The sequence below is a fragment of the Pleurodeles waltl genome, chromosome 7 (assembly GCF_031143425.1).
Source record: "Pleurodeles waltl isolate 20211129_DDA chromosome 7, aPleWal1.hap1.20221129, whole genome shotgun sequence".
Lineage (NCBI taxonomy): Eukaryota > Metazoa > Chordata > Amphibia > Caudata > Salamandridae > Pleurodeles > Pleurodeles waltl.
The window spans coordinates 407,272,691-407,295,661 of NC_090446.1; the positions used below are offsets into that span (position 1 = coordinate 407,272,691).

A 22,971-nucleotide genomic window follows, 5' to 3' on the forward strand; every position below is an offset into this window, starting at 1 on the left:
TGACATGCAGCAAAATTGAAATGTTCCCTCTGGTGCAATGAACTCCGTATATATTCTTGAATCTTTGTCTAAAAGCAGTTGATTATATGCAGAACTGAAGTCAGCAGTATGAATACTTCATTTAAGTTCATCACCATTTTATTAATAAGAGGTAATGGTTTACAGTCTGTCTCCACAAATCAGTTTAGTTGTCGAATGTTGGTGTAGGGCTGTCTTTCCACTTATCTTTTAGGGATGACCACTGGAGACATCTCACTTTTTAATATTACTGGTTTTGAGTTTACTTTTATAATTCTGTGGTATTTGAAGTCCTCTAAACATCCAAGTTTGTTGTTGAACTCAGCTTTTTATTCTTCTAATACAGACATGACATTGTATTTGTTTGCTAAAAAATGCTTGGTGGTTTGTATGGATTAATTATCCTTTTTATGTTTTGTTGTTCCACCCAACCTAAAATATTGACATTACAGTCCATGTAAACTTTCGCTACATAGTTCCTCTATTAAATATTAAGTTTGCGTTGAATACTCTATCCAACTTTATTTTTTGGCCTCCATGTGCTCCAGGTACTATTCTTCTACACTTTAGTGTTTCTTTGTTCGTAAGGTGGTCATATGTATCCTTAAATCCTATGTCAATTAAAACAATTCCATGGCTACTAAAAACATTAGGTTCTCCATTCGTTCTTCTTCTTGCATGCCACTTTCTTCCTTTACAGTATATACTTTTCTTCTTGCCTAGTGTAGACTTGTATGATTTCATGACATACCCTTTTTTCCACATCTTTTCCACGTTTTTCCCACAGCTGGATAGGATTTACTTGATGCCAAATGGTATGTTGATCACCATCTATAGCATACAGCTTGGGTATGTGATATTTTTCTTGATTTCTTTTGAAATTGTATTTTTGATTTAGGTCATCCTCCTTGCGTGTCATGTTAACCTCTGAATATTTCAAATCTAGGTTGCGCAAAAGGTTGACACTTCTAATGAATCTTTTCACACATTTTATAGTTGACATTACTTTTTCCATGCCAGGGTTTTTGTAGCACAAAAGTTTTTCTTGGGCTTTTCCAGCTTCTGGTGAATCACTGCATCGATCCCATCTGTCGTCTGCAATTTTTTTTTTTTGGTGTAGCTAGAAGGCAAGACGATAAAACAAAATGTATTTAATAAATGAGCACCAGCAACTGGCGAGTTAACTGAATTTGAATGTTTGTGGGAACACAGTGTAGAGGCTCGCACACATACACAGAAGGGAGTGGGAAGATAGGAGTGGAACAACGATAAGGAAATTCATGACATGTTTCACCAAGGTAAATTATGCACTTGCCTTTCGAAGTATAGGGTCTGGCCGGACCACACTGGGCCATCGGGAGTGTTACTGGTGTGGAGGTCTGGCCCATGGAGATTAAGATTTCTGAAGGATAGTAAGGGCACCACTGATTAAGATCTAACAAAGTCCAGTCACCACCTCCTCCCCCCAGTGTTATCCTTGATCTGAGAATCTTCCCTTTTATTCCCCCGCCAGGATGACAAAGGAGACCGGTTAGGATCAGAAGCCACGCAGGGAGGAGTCTCCTGAGAAGACGTGCCTCTCTGTAGCTCCAGCAAATACCGGGACTGGGACCCCCCCTCCTCGTCCCCACCCGTGTTTGTAAATGGGTGTGATCCACCCACTCTGGGGACAAGCTTGTGTGCCCTCCCACTAGTGTGTGCTGCTGCACAAGGAGAGTGTGACACAGGACATGGCTGTGACAGCCAGATTCGGTGACTGGACCAAAGGAAAGATGGGGGAGATGCCGCGGTGATAGCAGGCCTGCAATCTGCTGGCCTGCTGAATGCTGTGAACGACACCTGCAGGGGGGGTGACCAGATTGCTGGGGGAGCACAGAAGGTGACTACAAGACTCCCTGCGGGACCTGAGACAGTCTTGTAGACTTACCCAGGTGAGAGGTACGCCCCCTGGCGGATGAAAGGAGATGAGCAAGGCCCAGTGCCTGGGGGGTCAAACAGAGCCACAGTGAGAGTGGAGGGGACTGTCCCCCCTTCCCCCCCCTTTTTTTTGTTTTTGCAAAACCACATTCAATCATCAAGGGCTCACAGAGTGGAGCCCTGTCCAGCTTGGATTGCCCTACAGAGTGTGAAGGAGCAGCAACTTGGACCTCAATTGGAATACAAAATCAAACTGGCTATTGGAGTTATGGCCTTGGGTGATTTGAGACACCATAAAGCACCAGCTGGGGGACATCACCGCCTGACATGGACCAAGCAATTGCAGTCATAGATAGGTTTCCCGCCTCCTGATTCGGAAACCTGCCTGGCTGGATTACAAGACCATGCAGGGGTTCTCCTGTGTTCCGCGGGAAGGGACATGTGGACGTGTAGACAGAGGCCCAGATGATTATGTTAATTTTTTGGGAGTGGGAGGAGAGAGAGAGAGAATTAAGTGCCCCCGCTGCCTGTTTTTCTCTGTTCTGTCTGCCTAGGTCGCTGGGCTGACACTGGATTCCCCCCGCCTCCAGGGGGCTTCTTATGTGAAATGGGGGTTGATGCCCAGCTGCAGTCCCATACTTGGATCTGGCCTGCTACATTTGTCCACTCAGTGCAGATTGGATACTTCTGGGGATTCCCGAGGTCAGCCTAAATGATTTCTGCAGTGATTACTCCATTGGCGTGCCCGCTTTAACCCCACAGTACATCGCGGGGTGAGCCTGCTGCTAACAGTATGTTCCATGGGGCATGGCGAACACGCTCTGGTCCCCGGACCTGCTAGTGACAGTCTGGCGTGGATGCTGCCCTAAACCCAAGGGAGACCTTGGCACAGCCTTTAAGTCATGCCACCCTATCGAGAAGGGGCTGGAAGGATAGCTCAGGGTGTTGCCTCTAACAAGGAGCCCAACTTGGGGGAGCCCATGCCCCCATCTGATCCGGACTGCAAAAATCTATTTCTGGAAGACAAAGCCATCACAGATAAAATAGATGAGGTGTCCACCATGGTGACATTACTGCGTCAAGACATGGACAGTCTTGAGGGAGTGTGTGGACAATTTGGGCACTAGAGCAGGATGGCGCAGATGAATTACTGGGGGCACATGCCAGCTAGCTGGCATATCGGGAGAGGAGTCTGCAGGCACAGGAGGCTAAGTTGGCAGATCTGGAAGACAGTTCATGACGCAGCAATGTAGGAATTTTAGGCTTGCCTCAAGGGACAGAGACCACCCCAGTGGAACAAGTTTTGGAATCTTGGGTACCTGTGGTGCTACCTGGGTTGGGGGAGGCTAGGGAGAGCTGCCAGTGGATAGAGCCGACAGAACGCAGAGCGGTAAACCCCAGCCAGGGGAATGCCACATACGCTGATATCCCAGATGTTGTGATACAAGGATAAGATGGGCGTTTTAGCAGCGGCACGACAGCAGGGCAACGAGGAATTTATTTCTACCCATACTACTGTGTAGCTACCCAGAAGAGGTGAAGGTCATTCATGGAGGTAAAACGGAAGCTCAGGAATCGAGGCCTAGCCTACATGCTGTTTCCACGAACGTGCCTGCAAGTAGATATTTGTTGATCAGGCAGAGGACACTACAGTGAATTGAAACTCATTTACTGGTAATCTAGAAGGGACCAGGTGTCTAAAGACAAGGGTTATGAGAATCTAGTCATATGCGAGGAAACATCAGGCACGGATAGTGATGTTACAGGAAACACACTTGCTGTCACAGGAACATGAGAAAATACGCACCAGGGCAGGCCATGGTACTCCAGCTTTACCTTTTAGTTGTGGTGGGTGCTGCTGTGGGTGGATGCTGGGTTCCTTTTAAGGTGGATGATGAGTTAAAGTCAGTGGGTGGTTGGTATGTAGGAGTAGTGGGGGAGATAATCGGTACACCCATGGCATTGCTGAACACATATGCTCCAAACATAGATAGCCCAGATTTTTGTGACGGAACTGTGTGCCTTCTGATACCCTATGCTCACCACAATATTATCTGGATGACTTTACTGCAACTGTGTGCTCGATAGGAACCAAGACACTGCTGTTAGGTCACTGGGCAGGTCATCTAGGGTGTTAATGGAAGGGGTGCACACGTAAAACCTCCCGGAGCACGGCTCAGCGAGGGGTTATTCTTTTTACTCCCCTCTCCACTGTACCTTCTCTAGAATAGACTATTTATCCACCTGGAACAAGCTGTGCGCTTTGGCATGGCCCGGTATTTGGACCAAACCCTTTCGGACCATTTGCCTTTGCAGTGGTATTGCAGGACCAAGCCTATGTGGTACCAGTGCCACAGTGGCATACACAACCCTGGGCATTACTAAATCTGGTGTTCAGGCAAGAAATTAGAGAGGCTGTGCAGGAATCCTTTACTATTAACGCAGGGACAGTGACGTTGGCCTGGGTGCTCTGAGAAGTATTCAAGGTGACTATACGGGGGAAATGTATGGCTATGACCTATGGGGTTTGAAAATCCCCATGGCACACAGTCTCAAAACGGGAGTAGCGGATAGTGGACATTGCCAGGCAAGCACCTCACACTGAAAGGGTATGGGAGATGCAGCATGGCCTGCAGGGGGAGTTAGATGAGGCCCGGAACACACTTCGGAAACATGATTATGAACTGTACACAGAAATGCAACATGGACAGGGTGGAATGTTGTGTCCATTAGAGACACAAAATGGGTGACTGACGGCTCTTGAGGATATCCTGACTCACTTTATGTAATTTTACACAGCACTTTATGCATAAACAGGTCAGAACGATGAGGCAGGTATTACCACTGTTTTAGACGAGGCACCTCTGTCCAGGGTGGATGAGGTCACAAGAGCCATATTGAACTGAGGAAACAGATATACGGTGAGCCATTAAACATATGAACACAGGGAAGATGCCAGGGATTAATGGACTCAGTGTTGAATTCTACAAGACATATGTGGACTTGTTGTGGGAAACGTTGCTGTCCATGTACACGGAAGCCTTTGAGACGGGTTTACTACCGGAGTAGCTAAGGGAGACTAAAACATTAGTCCTGCCTAAGCCAGACAGGGACCCCACAGACTGTGAATCGTACAGCTCTTTGTTGATGATAAATGTAGACACAAAAATTCTGGGGACAATTCTGGCCCATCAGTCATCAAAGGTTGCGGAGGGGGTTATACATACAGATCAGTCACGGTTCGTGGGCGGCATACTACCACCACTAACATCAGGAAGGCATTCCTTATTTTGGAACAGGCTATGAGAGGGGAAGAGCCCTGTGCGCTCACCAGTCTAGACGTTCACAAGGCCTTCAACACTATAACCTGGATGTTCATGAGACGTAGACTCCAGCAATATGCCCTAGGGCAGATTATCTGCAGTAGGTGAAAATGCTTTACACTGACAGCACAGGGCCAGAGTGAAGGTTGGCCACAGAACCTCAGACAATTGGCCGGTTGAGAGGTGATAGTGCCAGGGGTGCTCCCTCTCCCATCTGATGTTCACCTTGGTTGTAGAGCCACTATCTCAGCTCATCAGATCTAGACACAAGGGTGCTGGAATCATGGTGGGAAGTGAGCAAGAGATCGTCTCGTAATAGGCTGACGATATTTTGCTGACCTTGAGGAATCCAGTAGATACCTGGAGTGCGGTATAAGACACATTGCAGGAGGTGGAGGGGGTGCACTCTGGATTCCAGCTAAATGCTGCCAAATCTGTGCTCTACCCTCTAAAGGGGGGGGGGGCGTGGCTGTGGACACAAAGTTACCTAATATAAAAGTGCAGACAATACCGGTCAAGTATCTGGGTGTATTTTTAAGTTCTGACATGACTGAAACCTATGGTTCAAATGTGGCTGCACTTCTGGATGGACTAGAATGGAGTGTGAGTAAATGGTTGCGATTTACGATGTCCCTTATGAGACCCATAGCCATACGCAAGATGATCATACTACCTCGTATACTGTACATGCCAAGGAGTACCCCAGAGTCTTTTTTCCACCGGCTAAATTAATAACTTAGATTGTTGTATTGGGGGCATGGAAGGGCACATATTAACCTGGCAGTCTTGAAATTCCCATGGGACAGCGGAGGGCTACAGATGTGGAACTTCAGGGTTTATTACTGGGTAACATACTCAATACCGTGGTTTAAGGACAGGGACAGCGACCTTGTTGCAGTGATACTGGCTTGCCTGATCCAGCACCAGAAACACTTGCTGTTGCCTCTAGTCAGGCACATCAAGACTCTCCAAAATATATGGGAATGTATAACAAGGTGAGAAAATGAGAAGTATATTTGCATGCAACAACTGGTTCCTTGGTACACTGTGGTTCGTCGCGGCCTGAGGGGTACCTGTGCTGCTTGGGGGACCTAAACAAAGATGGCTGGATAGTGGGTTATGTTGACTTCTGCGCTAGATGGGCTGTTGAAGGCAGCTGCTTTCTTGCATATCCTGGTTTAACTGCAGCTATTCAGAAGGCTTGGGTGGGGTTTCCACAGGAACCGGAGACAGATCTTAAACCAGATATTACCGAATATGGGGGGAGACCACCACCTCATTACACGTCTGTATGCCATGCTCACATCCTTCACAGCTACCCGTACTGTGACACTGAAAACACCATGGGAGGGAGATGAGGGTGAGGAGTTGAGGAAGCGAGAATTGGCCTCCGTGTTGGCTAACTGCAGAAGAGTGGCCTGTAATGCACATTATAAGCGTGTAGACAGAGATTCTTATGCCGCAGTGGCTGCATAAGCTAGATTCTTCCAAGCGGGAGCACTGCCCTTAATAAAGATCTACTGTTGGGACTTATACCCATATGTGGTGGACATGCCAGCATTTGGGGCAAAGTGCTTTCAAGTGTTGAGGGTTCTGACTGAGATGCCACTGATGCCAACGATTCAGCTATGTCTTTTGGACTTGGTGACTTAACCTAAACACACTAAACATGCTGAGAAGGAATTGTCACTGGGCTTGGCTTTAGCAAAGAAACGCATAGTGCTAAGGTGGATGATCAATTGAGTGCAGACTAGGAAACAATGGCTGTGGGAACTACCGAAATGGTTATGAACGGAATGTGGGGTAAGACATAGATTGTTGTACGGCGGGACTGACCAAGGTGGTAAGATGGAGTGGGACTTGGTGGATGTTTGATTGCAGCAGGAACTTAAGGAGCCTACTGCTGAACAAGAAGTGGATCCTGAAGATGACTGATATCTGATGCTTTGGGGTTCAAGAGGGGCAATGATGATTCGGAATGAACATCCCTATGTGTATTGCCTACAGTTTACCTACAATGCCTGGATGCCTTATACAGGTTAATAGTGAGAGATGTGTGTGGTGACATATACCTCTCTCTCTCTGCGTCTGTGGGGGATGGATGGAGGTGAGGGAGCGTTCCCGATTTGTATTGTCGTTTGATTGAACAGAAGGTGTAACCCCACACTGAAATACTTTAATCCCTCACTGGGGCCAAATAAAATGAAGCAAAGTACAATAGTGAGGTCGGTGCTAAGGTGATCTAATTAATGAAAATCTTTAAAACTCTGTTCACTATTAGATTATAGTGGTGAAATATTCTAGAAGCCTGTTTGGGATCTTGCCTTGCCTCTTAGCAGCAGAAGGCACCTGCTCTTCTTTTCTTTGTACTAGAAGACATACGTAACTGGGTTTAATTTTTATTGAGAACTTGAAGATTACAACGTGAACATGCAAAATAAGCAAAAACTACCTTTGACCGTACGCCATTTTGTTCATTTTTCTTTGATCAATGCTTTCCTAACTAGTAATATATATGTTATGCAGCTTTTCAGACACCCACGGGCATGCCTTATGGGACAGTCAATTTACAGAATGGCGTAAACCCTACTGAGACTCCAGTCACCTGCACTGCTGGTGTTGGGACTTTTATTGTGGAATTTGCCACGCTCAGTCGCCTCACTGGTGACCCCATATTTGAGGACGTGGCCAGAAGAGCCCTGACTGGGTTGTGGAAAAGCCGTTCTGAAATTGGATTGGTGAGTAAAACGATGACAAATGTCATATTCAGCATGTTTACTACAGCTGAAGCCACAATATACCTCATGTGTTTATTATAAATTACAGAAATTAACTTAAAGAAGGCCTGCTTATAGAATAGCATACACAGGGCCAGATGTACAAAGCACTGGTCGTAAAGTACTGGTCACAATATGCAACCAGTATTTTTTGCAATCAGTGCAGTATTTTGCAAACTGACTTATGTACTAATAGGTTGGTTCACAAAGCACTGAATTGTAGTGGGTCGCAAACTCGACCTAGAACATGAGTATTACTGAGGTAGTTTGCAAGTTGTGACCCACTATGATCACAGGGATAGTGGCATGCTAGTCAGCAGACCACTATGCCTGTGATTGTTTTTTATATATATATATATATATATATATATATATATATATATATATATATATATATATATATATATATATATATATATATATATATATAGTATTGTTATAATATGTTATAATTTGTTAGCCATGCTACTGAAAACTAAAGAAGGACTATAACATTTAAATAGTTAGGTGAAAAAATGTCTGCCTATGTCCAGTTGAAGGCTTTTGCCGAAACGCGTCGACATTTGGCCGGGACAGCGTGTGTGTGTTCTTTTTGGGCACTTAATTGATTATTATTCTGTATATTTTTTAAAGTGCCGTTTGCTCATTATTTGGATGAATTTTCTCAATTAATGGAGACGACGATTTTTCATATGACTGATTTTTGGAAATTGTGCTCATTTTCTACTTCTCACGAGCTTTTGGATATTGTGCAGCCTGTTGGTGCTTTATTAGGCTTCACCGTTCTTTGAAAATTTGAGATATATATATATGTTTGATGGCATGTGTAGCTGCAGATACACATGCTGTGCATATCCCGCCATCTAGTGTTGGGCTCGGAGTGTTACGAGTTGTTTTTCTTCGAAGAAGTCTTTTTGAGTCTCGAGATCGAGGGACTCCTCCCATTTCGGCTCCATTGCGCATGGGCGTCGACTCCATCTTAGATTGTTTTCTTTCCGCCATCGGGTTCGGACGTGTCCCTCTTCACTCCGTGTTTTGGTTAGGAAAGTTAGTTAAATCTTGGAAAATTTGACGGTATTGTTTGCGTTCGGTTTCGGGTTAGTTAACGCAGATCGACACCGAATTAAAGAAGAGCTCAGGTAGCCCTTCGGGGCTTCTACCCCCCGACGGGGCCTGGTCGGCCCGACCGCGTGTGTTTTCAAGGCTCATGGAACGGACCCCATTCCGCTTCTGCCCTTAATGCCATAACAAGTGTCCATACACAGATCAACATCTGGTCTGTAATTTGTGTTTGTCCCCCGAACGCAAAGAGGATACTTGCGAGGCCTGTCGGGCATTTCGGTCGAAGAAAACGCTACGGGACCGGAGAGCACGAAGGCTTCAAATGGCGTCGGTGCCGTCAGGACACCACGACGTCGAGGAAGAAGAGACTTTCTCCATTGCTGACTCGGACGAACCCGAAACGGAGCAGACGCCGAAAACTGTGAGTAAAACAGCCCCGGCCAAAACTCGCGCCAAAATCATGACGGCCCAGGGGACGCCACCGCCGGCAGGCCATGGCTTAACCTGTAAAATCGGTGACCGACCATTGGCACCGAAAAAGGGCACAAACGTGTCGAAGTCATCCGACTCCGATCGAGATACCGGCACAGAACATACTCGACACCAAGACCCTGGTTCCGACCAAACTCGACATCGAGATACTGGCACCGAGATAAGTCAGCACCGAGACATCGGAACAGCGAAACCGAAAAAAGTGGCTTCGGAGCCGAAAAAGAGTGTAGACAAAGTTTCGGTACCGAAACATCCAGCTTCGGAGCTGAAAACAAGCTCCTACTCCAAAGAACAAGGCCTTTCAGCACAACTGCAAGGCCATAAATTTGGACAAGAGCTAGAAGCAGGGGAGCCAGATTATACACAAAGGAGGCTCCATATTCAAAAGGATACAGGGAAAATAAGAACTCTCCCTCCTATAAGGATGAAAAGGAAACTTGCTTTCCAAGACAAAGAAAAACAACCACAAGCAAAAGTGGCAAAAGCATTAACTCCACATCACTCTTCGCCACAACCATCACCACACCACTCACCGCAACTGTCACCAATTGCAACACCCCCTATGATGCAATCTCCAACGCACACAGGGATGAGCCAGGATGACCCAGATGCATGGGATCTCTATGATGCGCCTGTATCAGACAATAGTCCAGACTGCTACCCAGCAAGACCATCACCACCTGAAGACAGTACTGCCTACACGCAGGTGCTGTCCAGAGCAGCGGCTTTTCACAATGTGGCACTGCACGCTGAACCCATTGAGGATGATTTTTTATTTAATACTTTGTCGACGACACAGTCAGTACCAAAGTCTCCCAATGTTACCAGGGATGCTGAAACACGCGAAACAAGTATTTCAAGAACCTGTCAAAGGCAGAGCCATCACACGTAGGGTGGAGAAAAAGTACAAACCTCCCCCTACAGACCCCGTGTACATCACACAACAACTGACACCTGACTCAGTAGTAGTGGGCGCAGCACGTAAAAGGGCTAATTCACACACCTCTGGAGATGCACCACCACCCGACAAAGAAAGTCGAAAGTTTGATGCAGCGGGAAAGAGAGTTGCAGCACAAGCGGCCAATCAATGGCGCATTACCAATTCACAAGCTTTATTGTCAAGATATGACAGAGCTCATTGGGATGAAATGCAGCACTTTATAGAACATCTGCCCAAAGAGTTCCAAAAGCATGCACAACAAGTGGTGGAAGAGGGCCAAAGTATCTCAAACAACCAGATACGTTCGGCAATGGATGCAGCGGACACAGCCGCAAGAACTGTGAATACAGCGGTCACTATTCGGAGACACGCATGGCTACGCACCTCCGGGTTTAAGCCAGAGATCCAACAGGCTGTGCTTAATATGCCTTTTAATGGACAGCAGTTGTTTGGGCCAGAGGTGGACACAGCTATAGAGAAGCTGAAGAAGGACACTGATACGGCCAAGGCCATGGGCGCGCTCTACTCCCCACAGAGCAGAAGCAGATTTAAAAAGACACAATTTAGAGGGGGGTTTCGGGCTCAAAGAACAGAACCCTCAACCTCACAAACCAGACCCACATACCAGGGCCAGTATCAAAGAGAAGGCTTTCGGGGACAATACAGAGGTGGACCATTCCCTAAAACTAGGGGAAAGTTCCGAAGACCCCTCAAACTAAACAGTAACTTTACTGTCTCAAATCCCCAACACATAACACCAGTGGGGGGGAGACTCACAGATTATTACCAGAATTGGGAGGAAATAACAACAGACCCGTGGGTCCTAGCCATTATCCAACATGGTTATTGCATAGAATTCCTACAATTACCACCAAATGTGCCTCCAAGAACACAAATGTCCAAACAGCACTTAGATCTATTACAAATAGAAGTCCAAGCGTTGTTACAAAAAGACGCAATAGAACTAGTACCCAACCATCAGAAAGGAACAGGTGTTTATTCCATGTATTTTCTAATACCCAAAAAGGACAAAACTCTAAGACCCATCTTAGATCTCAGAACACTAAATCTTTACATCAAATCAGATCACTTTTACATGGTGACACTTCAAGACGTAATCCCCTTGCTCAAACAACAAGACTACATGTAAACTTTAGATCTCAAGGATGCGTACTTCCATATACCCATACATCCTTCAAACAGGAAATACTTAAGGTTTGTAATCCAAGGAGTACATTACCAGTTCAAAGTGTTACCATTCGGGATAACAACAGCACCAAGGGTATTTACAAAATGCCTTGCAGTAGTAGCGGCACATATCAGAAGACAGCACATACACGTAATCCCATATCTAGACAATTGGTTAATCAAAACCAACACTCAAGAACAGTGTTTTAAACACACAAAATACGTCATAGAAACCCTTCACAAACTGGGTTTCTCACTAAACTACCAAAAATCACACCTTCAGCCATGTCAAATACAACAATACTTAGGAGCAACAATCAACACAAAAAAAGGGATTGCCACTCCAAGTCCACAAAGGTGAAGAACCAGAACCTTATGGGCCTGGCGGCGCAGGGTACGCCTGAAATCTCCTTGGATTCACCTGCCTCAACTAACAGAGACACGGGACACTCTGTCAGGCGTAAAAGATCAGATTTTATTAGCTGCAGCTAGTACAGTTGTCCAAGAAGTACACAAGGTATGTTCTCAGGAGACTGGCACTTTACTTTGTGGCGCACAATCTTATATACCGTATAAAAACCATTTATTAACTACATACACTCCCAGAACACATAGAAAGGAGCCAGTAAGAATAATGTAAAGATAGAACAGAGCCAATAGAAATGTCGGAAAACAAGACAGCACCAATAGAAGGAATTGGAAAACAAAGTATCAAGTGACTTAAGGTTGCCTCCCCTCCAGCTGTGTTTGTCACCCCTCCCTTGAACTAATTCATTAACCGATCCACAACGAAGTTGCATGTGGTGTGATAAGTTTGTGTGCGTTTGGAGGACAGTTGTGAAATGAGAGAATACTAGCAAAGGACAGCGAAGGCCAGACGATAAGATAAGATCGGCGGAGAATAGTGTGAGCCTACAGATAGTTGAAACAAGGATTAGAAAACCAGACAGGGATTAGTGTACTCGGTCAGACCTTAATACCAGCCTTGTAAAGATAGAGGCAGAAGGCTGTTTTGAACACCATGTTGCAGAATAAGCAGAAAAGGCAGAATGGACTTCGTTCGCTGTGCTGCCTGAGTGAAGGCAACATAAAATGGCGGCGGGCCACAAAATGGCGGGTCGATACGATCGTATTAAAAATCGAATTTCCTCAGACCCTCCTTTTGCCAGAACTCAGGCAAGATACACAAACTCATGTTAATCTGAGTCGATGTCTATGGCCATGAGGTCATCAAGCTGTTGCTGTACCATCATTTTGATATTCTCTGCTCTTTGTGACTTGGGTTTGGGAATACATGCAGTAGCACATAGGTTGCAGATGGCAGGACCGCAGTGCATACAAAGACAACAAGAGAATATAAAAGCTAAAATTACTCCAAAGAATGTCAATACCTTCCAACCCCATTTGGACAGTAATCCCCAAAACCACTCTGAAAAGGACCAATCTCCTTCGTCCTGATGAATCGACTTGGAGATTATGTGTAACTTAGAGATAGCTTGGTATACTGTCGGAGCGTCATTAGGTATGAAAATACAGCAACTTGATCCGATCAATTTGCATACTCCACCACGGTCCGCAAGAACAAAGTCTAAGGCAACACGGTTCTGCAAGGTCATAAGACGATCAGCCTGTAGTTCAGCTGTAATGTTACTTAAAGCTCCTACAGTGATGTCTATGGTGGTTTCTACGACACGAACCAATTGCCTTATATTTCTGCTGTTGGCCATTGGACCCCAGAAGGGAAGAAATCCTTTGAGGAAATCTCCTCCCTCTTGTCCTGCTGTGTCTTTCGAATCCACAATCCCTCTGCCATATCTATTTTTATGATGGTTCGCAGGAGCGGTGTATGTAGGGGGAAGAAGAAAGGCTATATAACAAGTACCAGAGAAATCAGCTGGCAACCATGTATAAGCCCTATCGTGGCAAACGAAGTATGTACCTTGAGATGGTACTAACGGCAGTGAATTCAGGGCTGAATAAACATATGTATGGGAACATAAACTTTCTCTTTGTCCGGTGTTTGGAGTTCTACCATTTATTTGCAGACAGAAATTTCCTTGTTGGGGTATGACCCGTATCGGAGGAGATTTTCCTTGCTTAACCTTATCATTGAGGCTGGAAATGTAATTAGTTATGTTCCAATTGGTATATGCTTTTCTTTCATCTATGGAAGCTTCACTTTTTTCCATGATTTTAGCCATAGCTACCATTCCCTTTATCAATAAACTATGACTGAAATTTGAACCAACACTATGTGAACTGACAGGTTGTTTAATTTTACTTTGATATGCATTATTGAAAATAACAAAATAAGCCCAAGCGGAACCTTCATAGGAGAATGGAAGAACTAAATATGGCATTCCTTTTTCTACCGTATGTGGTATGAGTCCACACACCCAACAGTCAGTTGTATTGATCACTAACTGATGTTGATGTAACAACTGGACGAAGGAATTGTTAAAGTATTCAGTTCTTCTGATGAGTTCATGCTGGGGAAGAGTGTGAAATAGGTGCGGAGAGATAGTAGAAGAAGATGTAGAGGTAGGAGAAGAGACAACTTTTTGCTGCAGAGTAATAATGATCCAGTTTACAGATGCCAAAAGAATACACGACAATATAATGACGCATAGAGCAATACTACAACGACTATATATTTCTTTACAATTATTCTTTACATTTTTACTTTCTCTTTTATCTAATGTAGCCTCCATCTTTCTAAGTGGATGCTCACGGCAATCTTCCTCAATCACTGTAGTCACGATTATCTACCGTCCTATGACACTGTGAGGTCCTGCAGGCCTATTGCCACTTACTCAGGTCGTAACTAAGACTCCTACCGTGACCCTGCAACCGGGATAGAGTACTACATAGGAGAGAAATTTACAAGTTCTTTGGTCTTGGTCTCAAATTATAGCGTTCCTGTCCAGAGGCAGTCTGGTTTTGAAACAATGTTCCTGGATTTGTCGTGTTCAAGCGACGATGCGATGGTATTGCTTCTTGAAGGATGTCGTCGTCCTCTTTCTCAGAAAGTGTTCCAATTAGACGCGCATCACTGAATGGTACAAATTGCGGAACTTTCTCACTTTCAGAGTCACTGATGCCTCTACGGACCCACTGATCGAAAGGCAAGGGCAAAGGCACTTTCTTGCAGTGCACGGCATGCACCCAGTTTTTCTTTCCTTCGACTTTAACTGCTGTTCTTGTGGTCAAAAGAACCAGGCGTGGCTCTCTCCATCTGGGCTCCAAATTTCTCTGTCGTTGGAAATTTTTCGTGCAGACCCAGTCACCTGGTCGGATGGAATGACCTGGGTCTGTGGAAGCCTCTGGTAGAGCACTCTGAACCTGTTGATGAAGAACACGCAATTTAGTTGTAAGGTCATGCAAGTAGTCAATCAACATCGGGTATGGCAAGTCTGAGTATTTCTTAGGGCGAGGAACTCCCCATACATTAGCTGGGCGACCAAATATCACTTCGTAAGGGCTAAGCCCCAAACGAGAGTGTACTGCTGTTCTGGTGGACAGAAGAGCCAATGGTAAAGCATCAGGCCAATTAAGTCCTGTGCTAGCTTGCACCTTAGCAATTTTAAGCTTCAAGGTTCCATTGTAGCATTCTACTAAACCAGCCGACTGTGGGTGATTCGCCGCGTGGAACTTCTGTTTTATGCCAAGACCTGCACAAACTTTTTGCATGACTTGACCCACAAATTCGCTCCCATTGTCACTCCAGACAATGCGCGGCAAACCAAACCTAGGGAAGAATTCTTTCAAAAGTATTTTGGCAGTTGATAAAGCAGTATTGTCCTTCAGAGGGTAGACTTCTACCCATCTAGAAAAAGCACATACTACCACCAGAACATATTTGAGGTTGTTGCATCGTTCCATGTGAATATAATCGATCTGCAACACCTCAAATGGATATGTTGGAGGAGCAAAATGACCTGCTGGAGTTGGGGTTCCCTTTCCCGGATTGTACATCAAGCAAACAATACAATGTTTTACTACATTATTTGCACACTTTGGGATCCCCTCATTTTGCCACACTGGAGCCAGAAGTTTACATATTCCTTTTGCACTTAGGTGAGCTGGACCATGTGCCATAGTAACTACAGGTAGTACATAAGCATCTGGTAACAGCCAACGTTGATGTTCTGATAATTCAACCCAACATCCCATCTCATCTAACATTCCTGTACTTTCCTTCCACTTTCTCAACTCATTCTCCGTAGCCTCTCCTTGAATTGATTTCACACTCTCTACTGTATCTTCACACATTCCCTTTTCTCTTACGCAGTTTGCGGGACCTGCAACATACATTCGACTTGTGTTGTCTCTGGCTGTCTTTTTCGCTACCTCATCTGCAAATGCATTTCCTCGACCAACATCGTCCACAATCTTTTTGTGTGCACTACACTTCACGATCGCTATCTGAGTAGGCATTGTAAGTGACTCAAGAAGTTCAGTCACTAATTGACCATGTTGTATCTTAGTACCATGGGAAGTAAAGAATCCTCTTTCCTTCCATAAGCGCCCAAAGTTAAACGCTACACCAAAAGCGTATTGGCTATCAGTGTACACGTTTACTCTTTTTCCTTTGGATAACACACACGCTCTAGTTAAGGCTATCAATTCAGCTGCCTGAGCTGAATTATGTCTAATGCGTGCTGTCTCCACAATCGTATGCAAAGTAGTAATAGCGTAGGCTGAAACTGTATCTCCATTCGGGAGCTTGAAACAAGAACCATCTACCCATAGTGTTCCATCTGGATTCACTAATGGCGTGTCTTTTAGGTCAATTCTACCCTTAGTCTCTTCTTCAGTACGGAGAAAACAATCATGCTGTTCAGAGACATCTCTCTCTTCTGGAAGAGGCAACAAAGTAGCTGGATTCAGGGTATTACATCGTTTGATGTGTATGTGACTAGCCAAAAGCGTCAGCTCATATCCGGACAACCAAGCACTCGTAAGATGCTGCGTTTTTGTCCTATTTAGTAAAGTATCCACTGCATGTGGCACCATAACAATGAGAGTATTATCTAGCACTACTCCAGCAGACTGTCGAATAGAAATTGCTGCTGCCGCTGTCGCCTTAAGACAACTAGGCAATGCTTTAGCTACTGGATCTAACGTAGCTGAGAAATATGCGCATGGTCGCTGTTGATCTCCAAAACGCTGCGTTAAGACTGACAATGCACAACCCTCTCTTTCGTGGACATAGAGCGTAAAGGGCTTACTGTAATCAGGAGTACCCAATACAGGAGCAGAACACAAAGCAATACGCAAATCAGTAAAACTCTTCTGACATTCGTCAGTCCACGGAAGAGGCTGAGGCGTATCTTTTAAAGTTAGCGCCAACAGAGGTTTAGCCAATAAAGAGAAACTCGGAATCCACTGTCTACAATAAGAAGTAATGCCCAAAAAGGCACGTACCTCTCTTTGTGTGGATGGCACTGACATTTGTGCAATTGCCTGAATTCGTTCGGGGGTCAATCGTCGTCCCTCCTTTGACAAGAGATGACCCAAATAAGTCACCTCGCGACAGACATATTGTAATTTAGAAGGAGAAACCTTGTGATTTAGATCAAACAAATGACGCAACAGTGCAACGGTCACGTTTTTGCAAATCTCCTCTGAATCAGCGGCAACTAATAAGTCATCCATGTACTGAATGAGAGCGGCACCGGACGGTAAGGAAAAGGCATCAAGATGACATTTTAGAGCTTGACTGTAAATAGAGGGACTTTCACAATAACCTTGAGGTGCGCGTTTAAACCGGAAGCTTCGGCCTCCGAGGGAAAAACCAAAAATATCTCTACTCTCTTCGGCGATGGGAATACTAAATAAAGCATTCTTTAGATCAATAACTGAAAACCAAGTCGCTGTAGAAGGTATCATCGTCAACAGAGCAGTGATATCTGGGACTACAGGAAACTGCGGTACGACAATCTTGTTTACCTCCCGAAGATCAATTACAAAACGATAAACAGGTGGCTGAGAAGGATCAGTGCGTTTAAGAACCGGAAGAACAGGACTGTTACATGTATTTCCTCTCGTTTCCTCAACCACACCCTTCTGAATCAAATCATGGACAATTTCCAGAAGTGCTTTCTCACCTTCAGTAGAGATTCTGTATTGCGGAATACGTGGCATTTCAGCATTGGGCTTAAGAGTAACAACATAAGGTGGGATCTCAAGACAACCAACGTCATTCGGACCCGTAGCCCAAAGCGTTTCGGGAAGAGAAAGCAATTCAGGTGGGAATTGATCTTTTGATAAGTACATTGGACTAGTCATTTTCTGTCCTAGAGTGAGGTATACACCAGAAGGTGAACAATATATCGTAGCATGCATTCTTTTTAATAGATCTAAACCCAACAGATTTTCACCACAACCATTCGTCAGAAGAAGCGGAGCTTCTAAATCATAAGGGCCTATTGAAACAGGCAAAGGGCAAGAAACTGGATTGCGAACTGGGGCGCCAGAAAATCCTACAGATACATTCGTTAAGCCAGACAAAGGTGCGCCAGGGAGTTTAGAATGAATGATAGAGCTTCTCATGGCACCAGTATCTAAAAGAAATGGCTCTGAAACACCCATTGTAGTGACATTAACATAAGGTCCATTCTGATCCACTGGAATTGACGTAACCCCCTTACTTTGTCCATGGCTGTCCTATTCAAAATGAAGACTTTCATTCCCTCCTTCAATATACTGATCCTCACTGTAATACTGTGTAGACCTAACATTTTGCTGGTCAAAGTAATTTCCGGAATTTGGAGGAACAAAAGAACGCTGCCCTTGGGTTAACACACCTCGACCTCTACCTCTATTTGCTGACTGAGGACCACCACGACCTCGTGGAGCAGATGTTGCTCCATTACGCTGCAACAATGCCGGACAACTGTTCTTAAAATGACCTTCCTCCCTACAATAAGCACATTGATTGGGACCTAGCAAAGGTCTTGGAATGAATGGTTCAGGCTTTTGATACAACCTCTGAAACTGCGGAGGCTGTTGAAACTGAGGCTGAACATAACGAGGAGGATAAGCCTGTTGCAAGAGAACTTTAGTTTTTAATTCTTTCGTCTTTTTCTCTTGTTTTTCCCTTTCTTCTTTGTCTCTATTTTCATAATATTGTGCAGTAGCCAATATCTGGGCGGAAGAAGAAACTGCCCATGAACTCTCGGAGTCTTTTAGCTTGTGTGATAGTTCAGGAAGCAAGTTATATACGAACTTATCCACAAATAATCGCTGTCCCCCTTCTGTAGCCATATCTTGACCACTGTGATCAATGAATGTCTCCTCGAATCGGGTAAAGAAATCGGAAACACTTTCATCTTTCTTTTGTTTACATGCTGCTAGCTTATCCCAATTAACTCTCAAAGCAGGCATCATTGTTTTCATTAATGTAATAATCCTACCAGGGAGTTCTGAGATCAAAGCGTCGGGCTTTGCACCACCTACTTGACCTCTATCTGCGGCAATAATAGCGTTCCAATCGCCGCCTAATTCTTGAGCGTGATCCTCTCTACGAATTTTAGCCCATATTGTCTGTGGAACTACATTTCCCATCAACATGTCAATATCTGCTAGATTCATAGTACATGCATCAACTGTTTGCGACAACTCTTTATAGTAACCAGCAGGATTTTTGCGTGAATCTGGTAGTGACTGTTTAAGTGCTAAAACTTCAGACCTTTTCCAGGGGACATGTATCCATATGCGCTGAAAATGCGCAGGAATAGCTGGATTAGCACCTGCTGCTGCAACTTCTTCCTTCCATATTGGAGAAACCTCTCTCATGGGATAGTTTTTCAGTGCTGTCCTAACTGAAGGATCAGAATCAGGAAAAGTCTGTGAGAACAATAGGGATCTGAAAGAAATAAGTGTTCTGACAGCGTTTTCAACCTTAGGACCCACAATAAGTCCTTTGTCAAAGTCAGCCTGAACATCTAACAGATCCTGTGGGACCGAACCCAAATTCATATCCTCCCATTCTTTAGCGAGAGTATCGCACATAACTTTAAAAACATATCTCTGCGTAGGTGCATTCCATTGCAGAAAGGTGGACATAATATCAGACATACTATATTGGGGACCCTTCTTGATCCATCTACAAGCAAGTGAGTCCAATTTTTCTCGCTCTTCGGAGTCTGGGAATTGACTACGAGACTGTCTTCGAGAAAAAGCTGGAGACACGTTTAAAGCTTCAAAGAAAGGTGATAAGAGACCAGAGACAGTATCTGCAAATCGCTTACGCATAGATGGAGAATTTGACATAAGGATAGGGGACAAGGTATTAGGTGAATTAACTAAAGGAGCATTAGGAATTGCCAAAGGAGCAGAAGGCAAAGGAGTTAAAGGCAAAGCTGGCATAGGCAATACTTGAGGAGGCAAATGTGGAAAAGCTGGAGCAGGCGGAAGCACAACTGGCGGCTGAACAGGCTGTAACATCGGGGGTGCATTAGCACCTTGTACATAGGGCGGAGGCAATTTCAATAAGTGGGACATTAAGGAATCTTCCTCAAAATCTTTTCTCTTATCAAGGGAAGAGATAGGCAACGTCGGATAGCATTTATCTATTGCCATTCGATGCTGTCTGTCTGAAATTTCCATTGCATTATCTATTTCATCATCTTTGAATTGCTGAGCAGCCTGTATAATCGTCATTCCCTGTGTTTTCCTATCTCGTTTCGCTTGTTTAATTTCTCTCTGTTTGGCTTCCTTACGCCAAAGGCGAAAAGAGTCAAACATTGCCGGCCGGGCTTTTCTTTTAAATAACGTTGCTTCTAAATTATCTAGCACATCAGTTTCGAAACTACCATTTTCTGGCCATTTTAAAACACCATCTTTCTTTGTATATCGGGTCCATGTCTTATTAAAGGCAATAGGACCAACACCATGTTTAGAATAGAGCTCATATGTGGGAGTTCCAACCGAAGGAATCGGACAGGAGTCCTCAAGCTGGGAGTCCCTATTACAACCAAAGCAACAAAGTTTTCCAAACTTAGTCAGACCAGACATCTCACGATTTTTACTGGCTGTTCACAAACATCAAGGGGGTAAAACTTTCAGTTTACACAGCACAAATGCACTTACCCCTCGGCTTTGGCCACTGCAATGGCCAAATCTAAGGACCTAAGGACAAAACAAAGACCAAAATTTGTGGGCGCGACCCACCAAATACTTAACTAAGGATGTCTTCTTACACCAACAGAGGCCCGTCTATCGTCTCGCTTTACCATACATCATCAAAGAAAGGGCCAAGGCAGGGCGGCAGTCAGGGCAGCAGTCGTCAGTAGCCGTCAGGAAGGAGTAACCGCGCTGAAAAAGACCTTCGGACCACTTCGACATACAGGGGTCGCTTGACGTGGCTCGCGATTCCTCCAGAATTTTCTTGCGGGGTTCCTCACGGCCTTCAGGCAGAACCGGTACCGCTGAAGCCGCCCCACGTTGGGCGCCAGTTGAAGAACCAGAACCTTATGGGCCTGGCGGCGCAGGGTACGCCTGAAATCTCCTTGGATTCACCTGCCTCAACTAACAGAGACACGGGACACTCTGTCAGGCGTAAAAGATCAGATTTTATTAGCTGCAGCTAGTACAGTTGTCCAAGAAGTACACAAGGTATGTTCTCAGGAGACTGGCACTTTACTTTGTGGCGCACAATCTTATATACCGTATAAAAACCATTTATTAACTACATACACTCCCAGAACACATAGAAAGGAGCCAGTAAGAATAATGTAAAGATAGAACAGAGCCAATAGAAATGTCGGAAAACAAGACAGCACCAATCGAAGGAATTGGAAAACAAAGTATCAAGTGACTTAAGGTTGCCTCCCCTCCAGCTGTGTTTGTCACCCCTCCCTTGAACTAATTCATTAACCGATCCACAACGAAGTTGCATGTGGTGTGATAAGTTTGTGTGCGTTTGGAGGACAGTTGTGAAATGAGAGAATACTAGCAAAGGACAGCGAAGGCCAGACGATAAGATAAGATCGGCGGAGAATAGTGTGAGCCTACAGATAGTTGAAACAAGGATTAGAAAACCAGACAGGGATTAGTGTACTCGGTCAGACCTTAATACCAGCCTTGTAAAGATAGAGGCAGAAGGCTGTTTTGAACACCATGTTGCAGAATAAGCAGAAAAGGCAGAATGGACTTCGTTCGCTGTGCTGCCTGAGTGAAGGCAACATAAAATGGCGGCGGGCCACAAAATGGCGGGTCGATACGATCGTATTAAAAATCGAATTTCCTCAAAGGGTACAAGCATTCCAAAACGTAATACAAAGCATGCACCCAAACCAGAAGTATCAGGTAAAATTAGTGATGAAACTACTAGGCATGATGTCCTCATGCATAGCCATTGTCCCAAACGCAAGATTACACATGCGGCCCTTGCAACAGTGCCTAGCAACACAATGGACACAAGCACAGGGTCAACTCCAAGATCTAGTGTTGATAGACCGCCAAACACACACCTCGCTACAATGGTGGAATCATGTAAATTTAAATCAAGGGAGGCCTTTCCAGGACCCAGTGCCTCAATACTTGTCGAAGTTTTTGACGAGTTTGTGGCTGCGTCTCAGGATGTCCCACAAGACCGCTCCTCGTGTGCCTTTGGTGCCTGGAGCGTGATCACAACCCAAATCGTGCTCGGAGTGTCGGGCCATGATCCTGAAAGCTTTGGGGGAGCGGTCCCTAAAGCTCATGGCAGCCAGACACTTGACTCCGCAGCGCTCAGGGTCTAGTTCGAGAGGAAGGTCTCAAGACTGGAGTCACCACCACTCCTGGTCCTCCAAGTCATTCGGACATTCGGGTCACAAAAAAGAAGTCATAGAAGGACAAGCGTTCTTCGACTTCACCCCGTCGATCAGATGATGCGACCCGGGACGAGCGTCAACACTCTAGGCCTCCGTCAACGGAGCCTTCATCTAGGTCGGCTCCATGGTTCCCTGACTTCCCGGGAGCCGAAGCCACCCCTGCCCAACTTGAAGAATTTTACGAGGCCATGCACCTCATTTTTGGGCAGTCTGACCCACCTTCGGTGCCTTTGGGCACAGGTGAGTTGGTGGGGGCTCCCTCAGGTTCAAAGTCGACTGCTTCGGCCACGGCTCCAGGGGGCCCCTCAGGATCCGTCCCGATGCCGGTCGTGCCACGGCGACCTTACCTGCTGTCGGGTCAGACGTTGACGCTCCGGACGTTGGTTGGGCCCACAATTGACGTTGATCCCATCCTCATACCTGACGACCCGGAG

The 22,971-nt window shown here is 45.2% G+C and overlaps 1 protein-coding gene across 2 annotated transcripts in view; it reads left to right on the plus strand.

Moving 5' to 3' along the window:
• The window catches only part of EDEM2 (ER degradation enhancing alpha-mannosidase like protein 2), a 551,481-nt gene that overhangs the window by 240,966 nt on the left and 287,544 nt on the right, over window positions 1-22,971 (plus strand). For both annotated transcript variants that reach the window (XM_069243891.1, XM_069243892.1), the window contains exon 6: window positions 7,785-7,996. In XM_069243891.1, coding sequence (XP_069099992.1) covers window positions 7,785-7,996 — 212 coding nt within the window. The remainder of the gene's footprint in view (window positions 1-7,784; window positions 7,997-22,971) is intronic.